This window comes from Suricata suricatta, chromosome 11, assembly GCF_006229205.1.
Source record: "Suricata suricatta isolate VVHF042 chromosome 11, meerkat_22Aug2017_6uvM2_HiC, whole genome shotgun sequence".
NCBI lineage: Eukaryota > Metazoa > Chordata > Mammalia > Carnivora > Herpestidae > Suricata > Suricata suricatta.
This window is the reverse complement of record NC_043710.1, coordinates 33,001,626-33,026,124: the sequence shown is the minus strand read 5'-3', so window position 1 is coordinate 33,026,124 and position 24,499 is coordinate 33,001,626. Positions and strand designations below refer to the sequence as shown.

Below are 24,499 nucleotides of genomic sequence, written 5' to 3'. Positions count from 1 at the left end.
CAAATAATACCTCAAAAAGCTTAGCAGGGAATAGTAATAATAACAATAAAAAGCAAAAGATGATAAAGGAAAGTCTTTCTAGTTCTTTAGCACTTTATACAAACAAGATACCTAAGAAAATCTAAAGTCTGTACATTTCTATGAATGTTAGTCTATGAGATGTTACTTGTCTTATGATTAGATGGGTTGAGATCAACAAAGGACTGCTTTCCAGTTATTTTATTGAGCTAATTTTGAGAGTACAGTTCATTTTACTGAACTAATAACTAATTTTAAGAGTACAGCTTGGCAAGTATATACTCATACTATTCTACATTTCTTAACTTCTGAGGAATTTAAGATGACACTATGTCATCTTCTAAGAAGTCTTGAAATACTCACTTGGGATTTATTAAAGGTTATAATGGGAGAATGTTTGACATTGCTCTGTTTGATTTCTTCTTATTTGGTTTGTCCATATTCATACAGCATACTATCATGCAGAATGAAAACAATGGAATAAATTTTAACCTATGAAATCAGTGAAGAATTTTACAAATAGTTATGTTCAAATATTGCACAGATATGGTAATTGACCACCATTTTTATTTTTGATGGGAGTCAAACTTCATAAAATCTTCTGAAACTCAACTTGAAAATATATTCTGTGAGCCTTGAAACTTTTTATACCTTCCACTTTTTACCTTAAGGAGATAATTGAAAAATGTGCAAAGATATTCCCTGAAGTATCACTTACAATTGTGGAAAATGGAAATATCTTCTATATTCAACAGTAGAGCATTTCAGTAAATTTTAATAAAAGACTTCAATATACTCTTGGACTGGAATATAACCCATTTATAAAATGAATGGGTATAGGATTTTTTAATGATTATAATGAAATAGTAAATAATAAAATTTAAATTATATATATATTATGTTATGCTATTATTTAAAAAATATAATTTCAACAATGTAAAATGCATAGAAGTAAAATAGGAGGAAACTATAGTAGGCTAAAAATGACTCCTCCTGATGGGGGACTATAGGTACCTCTTATTTTATTTCTTTATATTCTTACAAAATTATCAATTTTTAACAAATTCTAATTTGACTACATGACATAAACACAGGACACTCAAGGGAACCTGGGTGGCTCAGCCTGTTGAGTGTCCGACTTTGTATCAGATCATGATCTTTTAGTTCATGCGTTCAAGCCCCACATAGGACTTGCTGCTGTCAGAGCAGAGCTTCTTTTAGATCCTCTGTCCTCCTCTCTCTCTGCCCCTCCTCCACTCATGCTCTGTCTCTCAAACATAAAGAAACATTAAAAAAAAAAGTACAACACTCAAGATGATGACCTATTCTCTGATGTGATGACATTGCTAAAAAATTTACAAATTAATCTTAACTAAGGTGGCTTTATCCTCCCCTAGTCCTGTGCTCTCACCATTGTTTCAAAAAAGAGGCGTAATTAAATTCATGTACTAGCTAATTTCCTTGTACATCTAAAAGGAGGATTTCTTTCAAGTCTGTCACAAAGTGTCCCGAATCTGTGGGTTTCAACATTCATGTTCAGTTCAGAATCAGTGCACATTGTGTGTAAACATGTCACCAAGTGGGGCCTCTGGCTGGCTTAGTCAGTACAGCAGGTGACTCTTGATCTTGGGATTGTAAGTTCGAACTTCATGTTAGGTTTAGCGATGACTTAAAAAAATAAAATCTTTAGGAAAACAAAACATCTCATCAAAAAAGGGGTAAATCTTCCCCTGGACCTCCTCTGGACTTGATACAAAAACAGGTATTTGCCAGGAGTCCAGAAGATTTGTTCCTTTTGTGTTACACAAGGAGGAATTGACACAATTTGGCCTGGATCCCGGCAAAGGCACTGAATCTCACACATGCAGTTATACTTTTGTTCACATAAAGAATAGGTTATGAATACCATCTCAGTTAACATGTTTGCTTTACTTTTGGGCGATGAAAATTTCAAGATTTTTTTTTATTAGTTCACTTTCAAAATATGTTCATTCTGCTGTAGTCTACGGGGAAAAAAATCTTCTAAAGACTCTGGCGACACAGTTTACACTGTCATAGTTTTCATATAACTCTTTTCATCACCAAGTTGAATTTTAAGTTTTTTTTTTAATTGAAAGTTTGTTTGGAGTACATTCGCTTCCTTTTTTTTCATTTCCTTCATTCTTATTGTTTCAGATAAATTTTCAGAAACTCAGTGATAGAATAATCATTTTCTCATAACTTTAATTTAAAAAGAAACCTGTGTTGAATTTAATTCCTTTGTTTCTTTTTCTTAGAAATTCATTAAAAAAAACAGTTCCCTTGCCAGATTGGGAATGTCCTTGGTTGGTATGAAGTACAGCTTAGGTCTCCAGGCTTTGTGCCACGGTGCCCTGACCCCAGGGGACTTTTGAAGAAGGTATTCTGTTTAGATGGATAGGGTTTTTTTTTTTCTTTTTTTTTTTAATGATATTCATTTTTTCTATTTCCTGGTGTGATTGCGTTCGAAAGAAGAGTTCTGATAGATCCAAAGGAAGAGATATGAAACCCCTGAAATGTATGCCATTACTACTTCTTCTTTTTGATGTTGTGGCTGGAATTTCTTCTTTATGCCCTGTGGAGTTTTTTTAAATTTTTTAATGATTTTTATTTATTTTTGAGAGACAGAGAGACAGTTTGAGCAGGGGAGGGTCAGAGAGAGAGACACACACAATCTGAAGCAGGCTCCAGGCTCTGAGCTAGCTGTCAGCACAGAGCCCAATGTGGGGCTTGAACCGTGAGATCATGACCTGAGCCGAAGCCAGACACTTAACCGACTGAGCCACCCAGGCGCCCCTATACCATGTGTTTTAAACTCATGTTCACATGGGGTGCCCTGGTGGTTCAGTCGGTGAAGCTTCTGACTCTTGATTTCAGCTGAAGTCATGATCTCATGGTTTGAGAGATGGAGACCCAATTCCAGCTCTCTGCTGGGAGTGTGAGCCCTGTTTGGGCTTCTCTCCTTCCCTCCCTCTCTGCCCCTCCCCCACTGGTGCTCCTAGTCTCTCTCACTCTCTCAAAATAAACATTAAAAATAATTAAATAAAATAATGTTTAAAATGGCTGCATTACTAAAACTTCTGGAAAATTCCATTGATACTCTCATGATTTAATAACATAAATATTACAAAATATACAACATTTTTCAAAATGTAATAAAGAAATACTAGTTTCACAGGTTCTTAAGAGAAAAATACCCTATAAGCAAATATGTTTCTGAATTTCTGAGTTAAACAGTAAGATTATTTATTATAGGTTCTCATTCTGTCTTTAAATTACATTATAATCACCTGGGAAACAGTAAAAATGATGGCTCCAGGCACCCTCCCATCCCCCTCCGCCACTGTGATCATGGAATATTAATTCTGGAACAGAAGCTATATACATTTTTAACAAGCATCCCACATGATTCTGGTGCAGATGGTAAAGAAATATTGTCTTAGCAATTTTAATATTTTAATAAGTTCTACCATTTTTAAGAGTTAGTTATACAAAGCACCCTTCTTATTTGATGATGGGAATTTTTATTCTTAATGTAATGGTGTTCTTGGGAAAACAGTTTGACAAATCCTGGAACACAGAGTTTTCTTGGACCACTTTCCAGAGCAGTTTAAATAATGGATGTAACATTAACTAACAACTTAGTAACTAACTTCTCACGTATTTATAAGGTACACATGAAACTTGGCATAGCCATCACCTCATAAAAAGAGAATACTATACAAGCATAAGTTAAGTGGCAAAGTGTTTTTATAATGGCAGTTCAGTTTCCACTTGTCAACTGTAACCACATTTAAGAACATATATACCGACTTAAAATCAAAATATGCAAGAATAACAAAGAACTTAAATAGGAAAAACCCATATCTCTTTTTATGGTGAGAGTTTTTAAAAAATTTATGCATAAGAAAATTTACCCATGCTTGGCTGTCGTGAATATTTATTCAGTGTTGAAACCTACATCCTATAGTTCACAAATAAAAATCACAGATGTATTCAGAATAAATTATTAGAATTATAACCCTGCCTGCAAAAGTTTTCTGCTACTACATGAACATGAATTTTGAGCATTTAATCTAAATTCTCTACTTAAATATATGTGTCGAATTTTATATACCTAAATTTTCTAGCTCTTTCTTTTTTTTTTTTTTGAGTACTATTCCAAGGTAAATATGGCCTACCTATTAACTACCCAAGAAAAATTCAGAGGATTAAAATAGTTCAAATGTTCTTATTTTTGTCCTATCAGACAAGGACTTAGTCTGTGTTTGCCACATTCCAGAAATATTAAGTCCTGCTTTCATTATTTTTCTGGTGGTACAAAGATGATTCTTATTTAGTTTTAACTTTCATATTAAGAGTCAAACATATTATAAGACGATTTAGTCATCCCCTATCTCTCTGGTTGAGTTCTTAGATAGGATTCTTAAGCTTCTCCCACAAATATTTTAAACACATAGATTTGAGGGGCGGGGGGAGATATTTTTAAAATATTAAGAATAATCTTTTTATCATAATTGGGATTAAACTTAGATCACTTTTATATGCAAAGGACCCTTCACTCAAAAATAAAATAGCATAGGAACATTCAGACAGGCCCAATATAAGAACTAGCTAAGATGAAGTGGTAAAGCTGGGGCGCCTGGGTGGCTCAGTCAGTTAAGTGTCCGACTTCAGCTCAGGTCATCATCTCACAGTTCCTGAGTTCAAGCCCTGCGTGGGGCTTTGTGCTGACAGCTTGGAGCCTGCTTTTGATTCTGTGCCTCCCTTTCTCTCTCTGCTGCTCCCCCGCTCCACACCGTCTGGTGCGCTCTCTCTCTCTCTCTCTCTCTCTCTCTCTCTCTCTCAAATAAATAAACATTAAAAAAATAAAGAGTGAAGTACTTCTGTTTGACAAGGAGAGGGGGATGTAGGTTCCACCCATGTGACTGCCCGTCTCCCTCAGCCCTGTAGGCATCTCCACATGTAATCACTTGGCTGCATGAAACACTGGTCGGTAGTAGTGGTTCACAGTTCGAGCCCCGCGCCAGGCTCTGTGCTGACAGCTCAGAGCTTGGAGCCTGCTTCAGATTCTGTGTCTCCCTTTCTCTGTGCCTCCCCTGCTTGCACTCTGTCTCTCTGTCTCCCAAAAATAAACATTAAAAATATTTTTTTAAAAAAGGAAATAGTGGTTCACACATAACAACTTACTTGTAGTTTTGAGTGGCAGTTGTGAATAGGTTGGTGGGTAGATAGGTAGGTAGATGTTGTCCTGATGCAAGGTATAAAATAGTAGATTCTTTCAAATGAAAAATCCAGGGAAAAATAAAGAAAGGTCTGTCTATGAACAATGTGTAATTAATAAAGTACAAAGTGGAGGATTATAGATAGAAAATGATATGGTCCTGCAGGTTCATTTATGAAGAAGAATTAAGGAAAATTGCATGTTATTATGGACTTCAAGGATTAAAAATAAATTTGTGTATTGGGGGAAAAATAAAATGTCGCCAACCCAGAAAACCTCATAAAGGTAGAAGAGAAAAAAAAACACTTGTATTAATGACTAAGCATTAAATCAGAATGTGGTGTGCATCACAGGCAATTTGCCAACTGACTGGTAAGACAGAAGGAAATCCTATCCTTTCATATGGCCAAACAGATAAACAATATCCAGTCATCAAGTAAGAGGACTCAACAGCAATAATTGTTCCACATACTTTACCCTAAATTTGACTGGAAATTAGAGTGTTAGTTACTTGGGAAAAGTGAGTCTCAATTTTATTTGCTTTTATGATACTAATGATCTAAAGAGTGTATATTCATCTTTTATGACTTCCTTCTTTCATTTTTCCTTACTGTTCCCAAAACAGTTCAAAAAATGTTTATGAAAAGTGTTTAATCCAAATGCCCTCTCTTGCTTTGCTAATACACCTCACCATATCTATGGTGAATAATTATAATTTTATGTCCTCTAAATAACAGCCTTAGGGGTTTTTTGTGCTGAAAATCATTTTAAACTAATTTCTACATTGTAGCTTTTAAAACATATGTAATACTTCATTTAACAAATGTTTATTAAATTCAAAGTAGTCTCAGGCCTTGAAGGAAGTAAATGCAACTGTAAATTAAACAAAGACTTATCAGCCATCATAATGCTTACTGTGTACTAAATGATGCACCAAGTATACACCAGGAATACAAAGTGAAATGAAATAAAACTATTATCTTCAAGAAGCCCAACTCCTGTAGAAGATAGTCAGTGACCAGCTATATAATGATGTCTAAATAATGCAAGCCCATCTATGTAGAGGAAGTTCAGAAAGAAGATGTGTTTATATTCCAATGAGGATCGAACTATGTATGCACACAAATTTCTGTATATTTGAAAAAATGAAAAGGGGAGATAATTAAATGAGTTTAGGATAGATGTAGCAAAACTTGAAATTCCACATTTGAATTTAGTATTGAGGTATGTCAAGGACAACTGAACAAAATTCTTTTCTAGCAATCTAACCAGTGTTTGCAATGAAATACGGTAGTTCAGAAGCTTTTCAAGTTTTCTAAACAGTTAATAACACGGTTAGGACCATGTATTGATTGTCCTGACTCAACCCTGCTTTCTAGATACCACACAGGGAGGAATTTACTTATCCTCTGAAATGAGTTTTGGTGGGTGGGGATAAAGAGTCAATTTAGAAAGCCCAGACTATGAGATTCCTGAGCTCCAAAATGAGGATGTGGTAAGAATCTTTTAAGAAATGAATTAACCCTTGTCACCAGGATTTTTAGCTTCTTTAAAATCAGACATGGTACACACACCGACTTAAAATCCTCCATGTTTTCCTTTTCTATTTCATCCAAAAACCTTACAATCAGTGGTAGGTCCCCTCGTTATCTGTGCCTCGTTCATCATCCCTTTTACCACCATGCTCAATTTATAACTTATTCTCCGGAGATTACTGAAGTAGTTGCAGTTTCCTGAATCTTACAATACTTGGTGGTGTTCCCAGAAGCATGTCAAGAATACCATGTCTTAAGTATTTTATTCAGAGGATGACTCTTACTCATGTATCAAAATTCAACACAGAAAGCATATGCTGTAAGAAGGTTTGCCTGAGTCCTTTCTCCTTCATCTGCAAAAACTGAGATCCTTTCTAATGTACACCCATAGCCATCTCTGTTTTCCTGCCTTATCACACTTTATTGTAGCTATTACTTGTCTTTGCAACTATAAAGGAAGCTCTTTGAGGATAGATAACCTCTTTTTTTCTTTAAATTGTTGATGGTTATACTTTAACATACTTTGCAAAACAGTAAGAATTCATTACATATATGTTTAGATGAATAGAAATATAAATGGATGGATGGATGGATGAACGGAAGGCTTCATATAACATATAAGCCAACAATCTAGTTAATTTGCATTGTGTACCAGAAGACAGACTCAAAATATGGAATTAAAAATAAAATATTCAAAAGTGATATATTGATTTATCAAAGTTCTTTTGTTACTAGTAACTTAGATTCTGACATTAAAACAATGCATATTCAGAGTTCTTACTACTATATTGGCTTATTTCATGTATTTCATGGGTATGTGGAAGTTGGAGTGTTAAAATACTCAATGTGATTGAATGTAGTTACTCACTGTTTCTCTTTTATCATATGACTCTCTTTAACTGTTTCCACTTTTTTTTTTCCCAGGAAAAAATCCTACTACACTGACCGGAGCAGCAAATCAATTGGCAGGTCAGTGATGATGTATAATTTGTTTACAACCATTCTGTCATTTGGGAAAAAGAAATAAAAAGGAGAATTTCAATTACCCACATCAGCAGTTGTAAATTTTAGGAAGAAAAATTTACTGATTTGTTTGAAGATTTCCAAAATGATGTACACCAAATTTAACAATGTTTACAATCAGATAATCTATTTTTTTCTATTTACCATTGCCATTTCTGCAATGCTCTCTCTTTTTTTTAATGTTTATTTATTTACTTACTTATTTTTGAGAGACAGAAAGACAGTGTGAGCAGGGGAGGTTCAGAGAGGGAGGGAGATACAGAATCTGAAGCAGGCTCCAGGCTCTGAGCTAGCTGTCAGCACAGAGCCCGACATGGGGCCCGATCCCACAAACTGTGAGGTCATGACCTGAGCTGAAGCCCGATGCTTAACCAACTGAGCCACCCAGGTGCCCCTCTGCAATGCTCTCTTGATGTAATGTTGTGGCAGGAGGATTTTAATCGCATGTTAGCTTCTTAGAATTTAATGTAAAAAATAGTCATAAAACCAGGATTGATGGGTAAAAGATGACCCACTAGAGTAACAGAATAACAAACATGGCAAAAATCCCTCTGGCCCATTCTATTTAAACCTCTTATTTGATAAAGATGGTCAAGGAAGGACCAGCATCCAGAGTGATGAAGTGGTTTACCAAGGCCACACAGCATCTTTCTGAATCACAGACCACTCTTATGTCACCAACTGAGCTGCCTCTCATATTCTAGTATTCAAAACGAACTTTTTTTTCAAAAGATCATCTTAAAACTTCTCTTTAAATATTGTGGTAGGAGTAGCTATGACAAAGGAATTAATCAAACCACAACCCTGAAACAGGGGAAACTCTTCCGCCTGAATCACCTTGGCCTTGTTTCAGTAAGGAAAACGAGCTTCCATTTAACAGATGCTAGAAACAAAAGGCTTCTTACACTTTTCTGTTTTTTTCTGCTCATTGCAAAAGAATCTGTTAATGTAAGTGGAATGTGTATGTGACAAAATGCACTCTATTGAATAATGCTGTAGGGTGCTACAAGTCAGAATGACACAAAACTAGAATCATATAGTGTGAATATATCAGAATGTTTTACGAAAGGATTCTGTAAATGTAGTTCCTTTACCAACGAAAGTGGCTGAATATAATTTGGAACTTTAGAATAGGAAAAAGGTTAATTTTAGGATAGAAGAATGTTGAAGTCTCTTAAGCATTAAATCTAGATGTGGTAGGAACAGGTGACAAGCCAAGTAAATTATAGGGGGAAAATTTGAAACAAGAATGAATAGTAAAGGAACTAGTACTTAAAAGTCTATTTAAAATAATAAAATTATTAATGGTGCTCCTCAGACAGACTTTTCTGTTTATTAAGTTAACATGGTCAGATTTAGAATGAGCTTTTATCATTTCCCTTGGGGATAGTTGGTCCTCATCTGTGTAGCCCATTTTCAAAATTATTTTTATATAATGAAGTAAAAGTCATTGGGATATCATAACAATATGAATTTACAACTGCAGAGGGTTTTTGTTTTGTTTTGTTTTGTTTTCTCTACCTGAGCCTGCATCATGTTGGATAGGTTGATAACACATCATTGGGTTAAGTTCTATGCGCTCTATAGAATTAGTGTGATTTTGCTGCCGTGTAATTAGTGGGTTTTCTGATAAACATCTTTCTTTCAGAGACTTGCAGAAGAATAACACCCTGTATATTAAAATACCAACAAATATTTATAGAATATTATATAATTTACTTTTAGCATGCACTTTCTTTTGAAATATGTGAGAAACGTGTATTAGACTCTAAGGAAAACATTTTTAATAGTGGTAAAAGTATGTTTTTTCTTTTTTGATCAAACTTCAAAGTAAACTAGCAAGATAAGCACCATATTATGTATCATGTGTTTTATTATCTTTTGTGTTTATTTTTATTTTCTGTTTAATTTCATGAAATGAAAATTCAGTTACAGTATTCCAAATAATTATTAAATTACTTTAAACATTACTACAACCTACATTTTTACAATTTACTTACTGCAAACAGTAGTATTTACTACTAGTCTTTGCAATTTACTTACTACAAATACTAGTATTTACTGACTCTTTGGATATATCTGGGAAAGGTAACAAATAAATAGGACAGACATTTATAAAAGTATATGACATATTAAACTGAGAAAGACAATGTCTGTTATTTGCTTGACTTTCGACTTTCAATTAAAGAAATAACTGACTTTGATTTTTTTTAGACTTTAACATTGGAGAAGAAATTTAAGTGTTTTCTCACTTTCTTCTGGTGTGTGGTGACAGCCATCGTTATAAAATTTTAAAACGTAATTTGTAGACAATTGGAAAGAGAGAAGTGAAAATCAATTATGTGCACTTAGATTTCACTTGTGCTTTTTCTTTCTTGAAGTGGAAAAGATGTTTTGTGCATGAGTTATTTTGACCAGTAAACATTAGGTGATGCAGGCAATTATCCAGCTTTTCAAGATCATCATTTCTCCTGGCAGTTTGATAGGAAATGGCTGTAGTTTTATTATTGCTGCTATTTATCATTTGTTTACAAAGCACTTTCACATTCAGTTATCAAAGCATCTTCAAAATGACCCTTCAGGGAGGCAGAACAAAGACTAACTGGTTTTGCAGAACAGGGAAAATACATGACCATGCGCCCCTCTGCACCACCCCGTGTCTCGTCCCCTGGCTCTCACAGCTGGTTGGGTAGACTTTTTGCTCTGACCAGGTTCTTTTGGCCCTTTCATCCAGATATCTTATCCATTTCCATAGATTTCTCTGCTTTCCACTGATTTTAGCAAAGGAACTTAAAGCTCCATTAGGAGTCTTCTCCACAATATGCCATCCTTGAAGTCTTGAGTCTGTAAGATGGCCAAGGTGACAACATAGATTCAATGGACTGTAGATAAAGCATTAAATTATGTTAGTGATGTATTGGTGAGACTGGTCCTAATAGAGTAGTAATACTCTCTTCCCTTATTATTGTCATAAAAATTATTGTTTACTGGGTGGATTCAAGTGTTACATATTTAATTCTCAAAATATCCTGTCTTTTAAGATATCATAAAATCGAATGAGAATCAAGGAAATTGAGTAATAATCCAAATTTTTGCATCTCATGATTCAAATCCAGGCCTGGCCACATTTCACGATCGGAATCATATGCTTCCTTATAGGAAGTGTATATGAAAAGTCTTAATTATAATATGTTTATTTCTGTAGAAAATCAGTGATGAGGTGAAAGCATTTTTATTTAAAAAGAAGGCACCTACTCTTCTAAGATGTTTGCATGTTGTCAGAGATAGGCCCTCAGGAGCCGTAGTTGGTCAGCATTTCCTAAGTGCGGTCAGAATGTATCCTTTTACTTTATCCTTCCAGCCACCTCATAAGGTAGGACACATAGAGTCACTTCCTCTCTCTAGAGATGAAGAACCTGAAACTCCAAGGTTGAATTCGGCAGTGTCAATAACTGAGAAATTCAGTCCGGGGACACTCATCTTCCACCTCCTACCCTATCGTTTCCAGAAAAACTGGAGTGATTGCTATATAATCCATTCAATGATTTATAAATGTCTGTGCACTAGTCACTGAAATATGGAGATACTCTGTGATTTCAGAAGCTTTTGTTATCATGAAAAGAAGCAAAGTGAACACCTAGATACTGCTCATGTATTATTTTAGGCCAGAAAAAAATTCTTTTGTCCCTCAAAAACCAAAAATGACTTGGCATCTGTGTGATAACCTACCCGGCAAAGGAATGGTCCAGACTCTCCACATACTAAACTTTGGGTGATGAATTGATTGCTATTTCAAATAATTCATACTAATTTTACCATGATAGATTTATGGTAAATAATCTACACTATCACCTGCCTGCACATTGCTGGACTAAATTTTTAAAGCTGACGAGACAGATATTAAGACGCTTGTATTTATCTAGGAAACGATTCTCTCCTGAAATTCTGACTCTTACTATTGCAGAAGAGCCCCAAAATTGACAAAGATAGAACCTCATGAGTAGTGTGTAAATATTGCGCTATTTTTAAGTTAACGTAAGTACTATAGTCACTCAGAATTAGGTTTTGAGAATCTATCTCTGGAGTCCATATGGCTTTCTTTTGCTTTTTTTTCTTCATAAAGTAAATATGATTCCAATAAGTATATATACATAAGAACTGGGTCATGACTGTAATCTAAAGCCAAGACCAAAGTATTCTGATGTAAAATTTCCTGAAACAGTATCTTAATGTCATTTGGATAGCCCCTGGGAGCTAGTTAGAAATGCAGGATCTTAAGCCCCACCCTTAGGCCTACTAAATTAGCTTTTTACCAAGATCTTCAGATCAATCATTCATGTGCCCATCAGTCTTAAAAATACTGCAAAGGCTCTTTCCCTCAACTTGTTAACAATCAAGCTTAAAAAAAGACACCAACCTACAAATCTCCAGCAAAGTCAGTGTCTTTTTGATGAGTGAGGAAACTGAGGCAAGAAGTTAAGTAATATCTGTCAGTTCACACAGCCACTGTGGTGGGTGCCATGCTGCTTTGAACTGTTTTGCTTGACTCCAAAACCCTTGCTCTTTCCATCATAGCTGAGGCTCACAGCTCTGCTGAGTGTGTTGTAGTCATTTCTGTCTGTCTGTCTTTCTTTCTTTTTCTTCTCTCTCTCTCTCTTTTTTTTTTTTTTTTTTGGTAGGGCCACATTGCTATAGATTTTTCAAAGAATCAGGGAATAATCTATAGCTACATATACATAGATATAATAACATAATCTGTGCCCTCACAATTTTGATAAATGTGTCATGTTACTTTCACTGTGTTTACGTTCTTTCCTACCACCTACTAATATTTTTTAAAGTTTAAGTAGAGTTTACGAAACAGATATAAGATGCATTGTAATTGTCTAGGAAACGATTCTCTCCTGCAACTTTGACTCTTAGTATTACAGAAGAGCCCTATGATTCTCTAATATTTTCCACAAGGTATTTTGCATAAGGATAACCTAGTTGCACTGACTTTAAACAAATGCAAGATTTGGTTTGTTTTGAAATTTATGTCTTTTGTAAGGGAACAAGAGAAATACATGTGTTTGGTTGGGTATGACTATCTTTTTAGAATTCTTTTTTTTTTTTTTTTTGAATGGTGACAGAAGGTAGGAATGACTCTGGAATGCAACCTAATCTAGTTTGTGTGACTTTGTTCCAGTGTACAAAATTATTTTAGAAGGATAAAAAAATGGATGTCCCAAAACCCAATGGTTCTGGACAAGTCAGCTTTTCCACACCTAGAGGAATCAGATTGCTATACGGGCCCCTTCAGCCGTGCACGGATTCACCAGTAAGTTCACATTTCTTTTTCATTTACCACCTTTCAGTATCTAGGAGTTATTGCTAAAATAAAAATACCTTGGAGCAGTTCTACTGTTTGCCAGATAGGTCAGAGAATGTATCATTTTATTAAAATGTTTTTATACTTAATTTATGAACAACACTCAGTAAGCATTATTAATTCCTGATTAGCTGATATAAGGACATTCAGGTAATGAATATAATTAATTGTAAACTCATGGGCTGATAGTCTAGCTCCCCCTTCTTTCAAAATAATTGTGATGGTCCACTTGGGTCTACTTGTATTAAACTAAGGCGAATGAGAAATATTTTAGGGATTTGCTGCATAACTATCTGTCTACATCCCAATATGTCTCTGTTCCTAAGTTAATTCAACTAGTACTTATTGAGTTTATTCATAATACAAATTGAGGATATGACACATTCCCTGTCTTTTTGGATGTTGAAAGGCAGGTTGAAATAAATGAATTACATCAAATATTTGGGAGAAGAGAGTTTCCCATTAAGTATTGCCTCTGTAACATGTCTGGTGATCCAGAATCCTGTTTCATCCTGCCTCTCAATGATCCAACAACCCACACTGTGCATTTCCCTATTTTATATTTATCTTATTTTATCTAATTATTACTTTACATTTTTGTCTGCCCCTCTACAACGGGAATACTGTAAAGACAGGAACTGCAACTTATTTGTTTATTTATGTATGATGTGTTTTCTCCCTCTATAATGTAGCACCATGAAAAAAAGGAACTTAACCTTCTAAAGAAATATCTGTTCAGGGAATTCTGAATCAATCTAATGGTAAAAGACAATGTGGACATTGCTTCTGATTCTTAGAATTAACAGAACACAGAGCAGGTGTGTTAACTTGGTGCATATTCAAGTACAAAACAAAAAGCACAATATCAAAATGCTGGAGGTTAATAAAATGGACAAGTATATAGATTAGCATGAAACAAAACAGAGAAAAATCAACATGCTCAGAAAAACACAAGTACAATGCATGTTTTTATGAGAGAGGGAGAAGCTACATCCAGAAGAAAGGATCTAGGAAGGCTTTTTGAAGAAGATAGTCCTTTTCAACAGATAAAAATGTGGAGGGAGATGGAGAAAGGTGGGGATAAAGATACCAGGCAACAAAATCCTGAGGAAAAGAAACATGAGATTTCAAGGTGTGATAAATTCTATAATTTGACAGACTATCAGATGCAAGGAGCCAGAGCTGTAGGGAATCAGATTGAAGGAGAGGCTGAAATACAAAAATAGAAAGCCTGAGAAGAACATAAAAAATTTAATTATGCACGTAGTGCTGACACATTAAAAGTAAGAGTGCTCTAAGAATCAGTGCCATGTTTGAAAGGTCAGGTTAGAAGTTGGATAGCCAGTTAAGAGGACATTCTTCTCATAACCTAGGCATTGAGACCTAGTTGCTCAAAGCCAGAGAGAGGCAGTTCAGTTAGAAAAGTTGATTAGTTCAGCAGCTATTTGAATACGGATGATAAAGAGAAACCAAGAATCACAGAAGACCTAATTCTTTGGTACGAAGTGCCAGAAAAAAAAATGGCAGATTATTAGTCATAGAGATAAAGTAACTGGAAACAGGAATTTGTAGAAATTGAGGAAGGTCCAGAATGTTTCCATTTTTTGAGGCTGCCAACATGTTACAAAGTAAATGCTGAAACAGACCCTTCCTTTCCTGTCAAGATCACTTTTGTTACTCATTGGCTCTAATATAGTTCCTCTTTGCAAAGCTTCCTATGTGGGGAGAGTACAGGGCATGAAGGGGAAGGGAGAACTATTATCGCTCATTGCTGAAGTTCTTAAAACAAGACAAGTTAGCTTGGAAGGTGTGGTATGGGCAAATGACATCAATCTTTAATGTGTTCTATTTGGCACTACACTGCCTCAGGTAGTACAAAATTTATGGGAGCCATTGGACAATCTAATGCTGTCCTTGTTTCAGGCTAAACAAGAAAGATGAGGACATCCGGGCTTCCTTATAAACGGCAAGATAGTTAAATGAATATTTGATAATGTCTGTATTATTTATAAGTGTGTTTTGTCTCTGCCAATTGATTTTTTTAAGAGGGTGGTTTCACCTACTGTACCTCTCATGCATTAGTTTTAATGGGGAAAACAGATGGATCATGGCCTAGGAACTTGTAACTGTTGCTTGACTGTGCACTGCTTTGAATATTAAAACAATTCCCCTTATCTTAACAGCTTCATAATAAACAATAAGGACACATTCTTCAGTAATGCTACTCGAAGTAGGATAGTCTATCACATGCTACAGCACACCAAATACGAAAATGGAATCTCAAAAGTGGGTAAGAACACTAATTAAAAATATAGAGAGGGTAGAATTTACTGTTACTAATGATATCCAGAAATATTTAACATCTGAAGCTTTGCCTTCATGCATTAAATATGAAGATATAATGCATTGAACACAAACTCTAAGAATTTTGTTCTTCAGCCTTTCGATAAAACAAAACTAAATAAAACAACAACAATAAAAACTTTTTCAAGGGTATATAGCCATATGTATCATATCAAAATGTGAGAAGTGTTGACACCTTGGAACAGAAAATTCATTTCTTGAAAATTTTCTCAAAGAAATAATAAGACTTTTGAATAATAATGTATGTAGATGTTTGTTAATAATGGCTTTGTTTTATAAACAAAGATCAGAATAAAATTGGAAATAGTTTAACTGTCCATCATTAGGAACCGACAAAGAGTTAGGCTTCATTTCCATAAATGTATCCATTTAAAATTGTTATTCTTAACTCAATTTATCAAATTTATTGTTAATTCTTAACTTGAATTTATCAAACATCTTTTATATAATATATTATCACAAAAAGCATATGACACAGACTCCTTACTTATGAAAATTGAAAATTAGTGTTCAGTTCTCCTTTTATTGAGTTTGAAAGAAATCTACATTGCATAGTCATCTGAAAAAAGAACAGAGTAAAAACTGTAAGTCTAAAAAAACCCCAAATAAACAACACACTATAAGTCTAATATAATCCCATTTCCTAAACACACTTTCATAAAAATATAAAAGTCTGGAAGAATTTATGTAAAGCTTTTTAGAAATCATCTTTAGAAGATGAAATAACAGCTATTTTCAACTTTCTGAATTTCTGTGTTGTTTAAATGTATAGCAGTATGTTACTACTACAATTGTTGTAAAAGTGAGAAAAATTCACCTAGAAAAATGAAATAAAATTGCAAAGTTTACATAATGAAGAGCAGCAAACAGTGAGTAACAAACAAGCTCATCTTTTAATTATTAAAGTGAAAATTACAAGACATGGATGAGATCAAATGTTATTTATGTCCTAAAATTCTTAGAAATGGAAAGTTGATAACACTGGAAACTTGTACCAGTCTGTACTGAATTGTTCTAAAATACAGTGCCACAGAAGTAAAATGAACTATGTTCCAAGTCAGTTGTTTTTAAAAAAGAAAGATTGGATGTTGGTTCTCCTCTGATTAATAATTTATTTATTACTGAGTAGTCAAAATAGTTCATTTGGACACTAAATACTTACAAAAAAATTTGACGCTTAGTTTTCCACATAAGAAATAAAAATAGAGAAATCCAGAATATAAATTAAAAATGTGTCTAAATGATAGCGTTATGTGCTTATATAGTCTTTACAACATTTTAAATAACAGTAAAGATATTACACCCTTTGTGAAACATACAGTATGCACAGAAGGGTATAAAAATAAAATTAAAAATCCCTAAACCCATTTGTCACTCTCCCAAATTGATAATGAATATATATAAAATAAACTTGCATGATAATAAGGATGTGTGTGTGTATAGTATATGATGCATATATGCATCATTATTAGAATCATGTAGTGTTTATGATTTTCTGTCCTTTTTAAAAGGTATTTATAAATATTTTATCAAGGCCTTTAGTATGTCTATAAACATTGTAAATAGTTGAACAATATTCTATTATTATAGGCATTCAATAAAATGCAGTTATTTTTCAAATACCTTATATAGTTGTACCATAATAATTAAATGATTCTTCAATTTTGGATGTACATTTATTTCTCATTTTTTACCTATATAAATAATACTGCAACAAAAATTAATTCTCCAAAAATTTCCCAATATCTAATCTTACAAGGAAAATAAGAGAATGTCCATTTACTATGCTGTCACTGAGATGGAGAAGATTTTAAGAAGTGTCACATATTGCCATTTGTCTCTTTGGTTCATTATTCAAGATTTCACCACCAATACCCTTTTGAGATATATTTTTTTTTGAGAGAAGACCTCCTTGGCTTTTTTGACAAAATGTTGTTGTTTTGAGGCAGAAAAAAAATTGCTCCCACTTCATGTGATCCCAGATAAATGGTATTAAAATGCCTCATATTTCATGATATGACAAAGTGCCATATGTTAGTACCATAGAAATCTCCATTGCTGAGTGTTGTCAGGACAGAAATAGATTCTTTAGTATCAGTCTTTCACAACCCCACTGCCCTCAGAGGGGATGTGGGTGTGGATGTCATTTGGGTTGTGTTGTTAAGTCACTTTGTTGTCCCAAGTATACGTATGTTGCCCCAGAGGGAAGTCTTCTTTGAATGGACTCAAAAACTGTCCTCTTTTTTTTCCTCTTTCCAGGTATCTGTAAACTTATAAACAATGGATCATATATAGCAGCTTTTCCTCCACATGAGGTAATTTTGAAACACAATTTCAATTAAAAAAATGTTTCTCATGATCAAAATACTGATTTTTTTTTTTAAGACTGGCTGCCCTCTCTTAGGTGGATTCAATCAGCGAGTGGCCCTGGGCCTTTCTGAGTCCCCATTATGATCTGGGGATCATATGGCTGCACACTGGCCCCTGTGCTCTAGAACCCTTGTACAATTTGTCCCATATTCGGGGTCTCAGCCCCAGAGAGAACTCAGGAACATTGTTTAACCGCTCTGACCTCCTCCCTCTGTTCCAACATAGAGTTCCATGCTTGACCCATCTTGTGATCCATACCACTCCCAAACAGGGCACGGTCTGGTCTGTGCCTGCTACTTTAGGATACTTGAAAATCTAAGACAAACCCAGCAACAAAAACCTACACCCCATTATTTACGTGATTCTCTGCCAGCTTATTACCTGTTTACCAATATTAAGTAGAAATACCTGCTCCAAGCTGTGGTGAATTCTACTGCTGAGTCATGGAAAACTTTTGAATCAGTTTTGAACATCCTCTCCCAACAGATGCACAAACACACACACACACACACACACACACACACAATTTTTAAGGCGATTCTGCATTTGAAATAAGAATGGGGTCTTTAGAAGTTTAATGTCTGCAATCTCAAAACCCATCACTTCTATTTATAAAGGCTGAGAACTCACAGGATGTAATCCCTATATCTGAGGAATTCTCAGTCTAGTAAAACTCAGAAGGGAAAAAATGCATTGAGCGCTTCCTATCTGGCACTGCACTCAATGTTTTATATGGATTATTTCATTTAATTCATAAAATAACCCTTCGAGATAGACAATAATAACAATTGGGATTTTTTTTTAGCTAGATCACTGAGGCACAGACAAGTTAAATACTAAAGGCACAGGCTTGAGCCGAGAAAGCCAGACTCCAGTGCTTGCATTCATCGTGGTATGCCAACTTACAGTAAGAATAGGAATAATAATAATGGGTAATAGGCTAGTTTCTTTCGTGAGACAGGACCTGTGCACATATTTTCCTGTTAATCTGATAGTAATCCTGGGAGGTAGATATTATCATTTTTCTCATTTTAGAGATCCAGAAACAAGGCTCAGTGAGATTAAACAACACCATGTCCGATTTGCCATAGTTATTAAGGAATGACGTGCAGTGTAGCAAACCTACAGCCTTGGGAGAGCTTTATAGCAAAAGAAGGTTTGGTTTGTTCTCTGTGTAAGTAATTTTATCTACCTAATTAGTCCTGTGTTCTAAGAGTTTGACACTTTCTGGTGTGAAATTTGGAACCTATTAGGAATAGATTGTAAATAATAGTCATTTTCTCATTTATTCTTGTGTGTTGGTTGGAGGAGGGGACTATCATGAAGATGTAGGGGAGGTGGTCACTGAGTACACATGGTCCTTTGAAAAGAGATGGAAATACATGGACCAGCACGGGTCATCATTGCGGTCAGTTTTCTTACAGCCACCTGGTGTCACGGCCAACCCAGCACAGTACGGTTGAGGTTCTTGAGCAGAAACAGAACAGTGATGTACTCGGGATTCTAAGCTTAGCCCCTTAAAACCCAGCGAGTCCCTATGTCTGACCACTGAGGCTGGAAATGAAATCAGGTATTTTAAAGAGATTATCATGAATGACAGAGAGAAAGCTGAGATTTCGGTTCACCTTCCCTTACTTACCTAATCTCAAGGCAGTCTACCTTAACAGGTAGTGTCCAGTTGCACAGGCAAACAAATCTTTCCCGAGTGGACGTGCCCCATGCTTGGAATCATGATCTTCACTTTCATTCCCTTAGCTTCTAATCTTTAGTCTTTAAAAACCTTGGACTTTCTTGGGGGAAGAAAACTTAGACTGCACCACAGGAGGAAAACTTTCCTCTTCTTCCCTTTGAAGTTCTCAGGCTAGCCTAATAATTACATTGACATAATGCAGTTTAATAAGAAAAAAGCAGATTTTACTTATGCATGTATAGGATCCCCACAAAGACATGAGAGGCTCTCCAGCAGTCGGGCAATTAAGGTTGATATGCTATCCTGAGCTAAGAAGAAGAGGGCAGGCAGCTGGAACTTCACGGGGAAGGGAGATAAATCACAGGACAATGGGAGGACAAATGGTGGGTGAACCAATGCTTGCCATGTCTTGTAGATGAGAATTTCTTATGTGGAAAAAGTTATCTCTGGTAATACTTCTCTTCATCTCATAGGCTTCCTATCTAAATTATTTTAAGCCATTAAAGGGTAGGTAACAAACTTCTTGAGTCTGTTGGCTCTTAATTATCTTCAGCTTAGAAATAATCTATATGCCGAGGCTCATGTAGCTCAGTTGGTTAAGCGGTGACTTTGCATCAGGTCATGATCTCACGTTCATGAGTTTGAGCCCTGAGTCAGACTCTCTGCAGTCCACAGATCCTGCTTTGGATCCTCTGTCTCCCTTGCTCTATGTCCCTCCCCGGTTTGTGTGCCCACTCGTGTGCCTGTTTGTGCATGCACATGCTCTCTGTCCCTCACTCTCTCTCTCAAATTAAATTAAAAAAAGAAAAAAAATCTACCTGCCAGAATAGCGCATTCTGGGGTGGCCTATCCTTAACCCCCTCAGCAATTTAGCTGTACTTCCATTTTCACCTAATCAGTTTATCCATTTCATTAGAAGACCAGAGGTGAGATCCACATGTGTTTCTCATTTCAACCTCAAGGCATCTACAGACCATAAGTCAAGGTGTCCTCTTCTCTTCATAGGAACCCACACCCCTGATTGTCTAGGATCACTCAGATGATAGTTTTCTACTTTTCAATGGCCACAATATATTAAACTCTCTAAATGAGCTAATGCTGATTTTGTACTTTATATGTGCATAGTGCTTTATAGTGATTATCCAAATGGGTCCTCACAAAGCACCTCTATGGTGGAGTCATAAATATGTATTCTTATTCTCATCATCTAACATGAGGAAACTCAGGCATAGCTCTACTTGTTTTAAATTTTGGTGAAACTGCTTATAACAGTAGAATCACACATTGAAATGAGAGGGGGTTGGTCAAATCCTGTGTCCTAAGTTTTTGTTTAGAAAAAAGAGTCAACATATCTATTGCCCTCCTTTTTGATTATAAGAACAAAGCAGTTCAGCCTTCAGGAAACACTATCCTATATAAGGTATATATATTCTATGTGTCTGAAATTGCAACCCATGCAATAGTTTCTGAGGGGAAATATAAAGAACTTGAAAGTTTCCAATTTTAAAATACCTTATCTAAATTAAATTTTTAGGAGTCTAGAATTAAAAATTTGAGTAGCACTTGTGACTTAGACTTCTTACACTTTTTGATTGAACATTTGCTTTCTTCCTTAGCTTTTGTAAGTGAAATAAATTATTTTCTGGGATTGAGTCCCTTAAAAACAGAATAATATTCTTAATTTCTGAAGTAAAGACTACAACAATTTCTATCAATGATGGTGAAGGTATAGTGTTTATTAAAAAACCTGAGGTTGCAAATAGTAAAACCTAAATTTTAGTTTACTTTAAATTAAAGATATCTTACTGGCTTAAAAAGAGACTTTAAGAAAGGATTTTTAAGGAACTCTCAGAATATTTTCAATGAAAGAGAAATATATAAAGGCATTTACTACATCATTCCAGTGATGGGTTTCTGTTTACAATTTCTGAAGCTTACAATAAGCTGTTAAATTGTTTTGTAAGGAAAGCAATTCCAATTTAGTTCAAATATACTAAGAGAATGTATTTCAATTTATCTTATGTGTTTCAGGGAGCCTACAAGAGTAGCCAACCCATCAAAACGCATGGACCTCAGAATAATAGACATCTATTATATGAGCGCTGGGCACGCTGGGGAATGTGGTATAAGCATCAGCCCTTGGATTTAATCAGGTAATGTGGATGAATTGAGACTAGAAGCTCTATTATGCTGTTTTGTTGTCATTTTCATCGATTTGGAATTCTTTCTTTTACCCACCAAATCATCTGTATCATTCAGGATGCAGTCAGGAAAAAGAAGCCACTATAGGTTTTTTTTCAATAAAAGAAACTTAATTTAGGGATTTGGTTATATAGGAGACGGAAGAGCTGAGAAATCAAGCAGGAAGAGCGAGGCAACAGCGAAAAATTGCTAACAACCCTAAGGCTGGAGGGAAAATGGGGCAGAGTGTATGTCAGATGAACTCCTTGGGCCCTTGAGCAGGAGCTATACCATCCATGACTAGGACTATCTGCCGGGACCTGAGTGTTGGAAGTGGAACCATGGAGAGGACATGGCTACCCTGGAGGATGGCCAAGAAAGAAGGGAAGATCTTGTTTCTCCCTTCCTTCTACCTTTGGCTCCTGGCTCAGTTAACAAGGGATAATTTACAATGGAACCTGTGTAATCTACTTCCCTGTAAGAACAAACCTAGACAGGGAAAGGCAGAAAATGGATCTCGGAGCAAAGAGGAAAATGACCAACATGGCATCTATGCATATACTTTTCTTTCAACAAAGATTTCTTGCATATCTATTCTATTCCAGGATGTATCTTTCTGGGGAGTAACTGCCCTCAACTTGAATTAATCTCCAGACATTGTCACATTCATGATTTATTTAATTTTGGTGGAGGATAATACCTTCTTTAAAAAAATCAGGGAAATATGTATTAGAAAGAACCTAAGTTTCTAGCTAACTTTAATATTCTTAGAAAGAAAAAAGAGCATTCATAAGTTTATATATGTTAATATTTTGATTTATGAAATATAAATATCAAGAATAACTCATAAATGTATCCCAGCAGAAAATTGATAGAACTGATAGCATAGAGGCAGTATCTGAAGAAAATTTAATAAAAGAACTATATATAGAAGTGTAAATAGTATCAAGGGAGCAAACAGATGATGATGATGAAACTCCCAGGGAGTAGCAAAAGCTGGATGTCGTTATCAAAACCTGGGGAACAAGGGGAGGGAACAGTGGGTAGAACTGGGCAAAAACTGAAGAGAGGGGTGCCTGACAGAAGCTACAGTCTCAGGAAGAAAGCCGCTCCAGAGGGACCATGCTCCAGGAAGGAGAAAGTTGGGATAATCAATACACCAATATCTCTTTGATGACACGCTTTGATCTTCTGCTGGTGGTACCTTCAGTTGGCCAAGAAGTCCTTCAGGAAGCCAGACAAAGGGAGGAGCATAAGTGATGCAGTCCATGAAGGTGAGCCTTCTAGGGCACATAGCAGAAAGGAAAAACTCAGCACATGGATCTGGATGTATGAATCTTAAAATCCAGCACCAACCCATTTTTATTTCAAACATTAGGAACTTGGGCATATCCAAAATCAAGATGTTTTCATTGTAATTCTGTCAATCACAACAAATTATCAGATTCTTATTCATGCAGGAGAAAGAATTGTTATTTTAGGGATATATGAACACCACGAGATATGCTAGTTCACAAAACTATATTTATTAGGAACTAAAATTAAGTTGGTATTTTCAAGCAAACATTTCAGTGTCAATGATTCATGTATTTGTTGGACACATTGCCATTGCTGCTTCAGGTCATTTCAGCAAGTGATAAATAGGAAAGTGATAAATAAGGAAAGAGGGAGGAGATGAAGGACCCACCCAAGTTGAAGGCCATAAGGACTATAGATGGTATTTCAACACATATCTCCTCTCTGGAAACCTGGTTGTACCAAAATATAAATCAGGCCAAAAGAGAGTGACTGTGAGTGAAGCGTAATGAAGAGTGACATCAATAGCCACCCCCTATTCCTCTTTGCCTTGTCATAGTTTTTGAGATACCTCTAGAGATCCAAAAAGATGGTGAATGAATACCAGTACTCTGAATCAAGGTTTTCATCAGCTTTCTTTGCCTGGAAATAGCTTCTCCCTCTCCTGAACCAGATCTAAACTCTGCTAGAACCTAGGTGATTAAACTACTGTCAAATAATACTGTTGCTCTTCTGAACTTCAACAATGTATAATCTAAAATCTCAGTACAATGTTCTCTGTATAAGAGAGGATTGTCTGTGCATTGCTCTATAGCTATTATTATGAAGGCATTCCGTTATGTTAGTAACATGTGCTAAAACCCTACTCTACTTCACAGAGGAACCCTTGTTAAAAGGAACAAATGGCTTTATTGAAATACCTGTTAATATAAGCTTTCCTCTGAAGTAGAACGTTATCATTGTATAAGAAGTGAATGGACCACTGATCTCTGTCTCCCCGGAGAAATCAATGAAAAGACAAAAACTTAGATATTTGATACTTAATGGAGCATGACTCCATTTCTATCCCTGGTAGAATATACAAAATTTTAATTGACATAATACAGAGAACAATAATGATTTTCAGAAAGGGAAGTCTTGTAAAGGGAAAAATAACAAGACATTTTCTTCTCAGCAAGAATCACTACCTAGTTACAATATTCCTAAGTGAACTGTAAAACACCAATTAAAACTATTTCTGGGACAAAACTGTATTAAGTAGTCATTTTTAAAGGATAGGGGCCAAATAGTAGTAGAGAATCCAGAAACTATTATTTCTTACCAGAGCTTTAGAAACTGTGTAGCAGTTGATATTTCAGTAGACTTGGTGAAGAAAGAGCAATTGGGTAGTCATTAGAACCATCCTATCC

At 35.3% G+C, this 24,499-nt stretch overlaps 1 protein-coding gene across 1 annotated transcript in view; it reads left to right on the top strand.

The window, feature by feature from the left end:
• Positions 1 to 24,499, top strand: part of ANO3 (anoctamin 3) — a 258,575-nt gene that overhangs the window by 145,133 nt on the left and 88,943 nt on the right. The window contains exons 7-11 of the mRNA XM_029915555.1: positions 7,720 to 7,764; positions 13,007 to 13,138; positions 15,373 to 15,479; positions 17,813 to 17,868; positions 21,645 to 21,766. Of these exons, the coding sequence (XP_029771415.1) occupies positions 7,720 to 7,764; positions 13,007 to 13,138; positions 15,373 to 15,479; positions 17,813 to 17,868; positions 21,645 to 21,766 (462 nt within the window). The remainder of the gene's footprint in view (positions 1 to 7,719; positions 7,765 to 13,006; positions 13,139 to 15,372; positions 15,480 to 17,812; positions 17,869 to 21,644; positions 21,767 to 24,499) is intronic.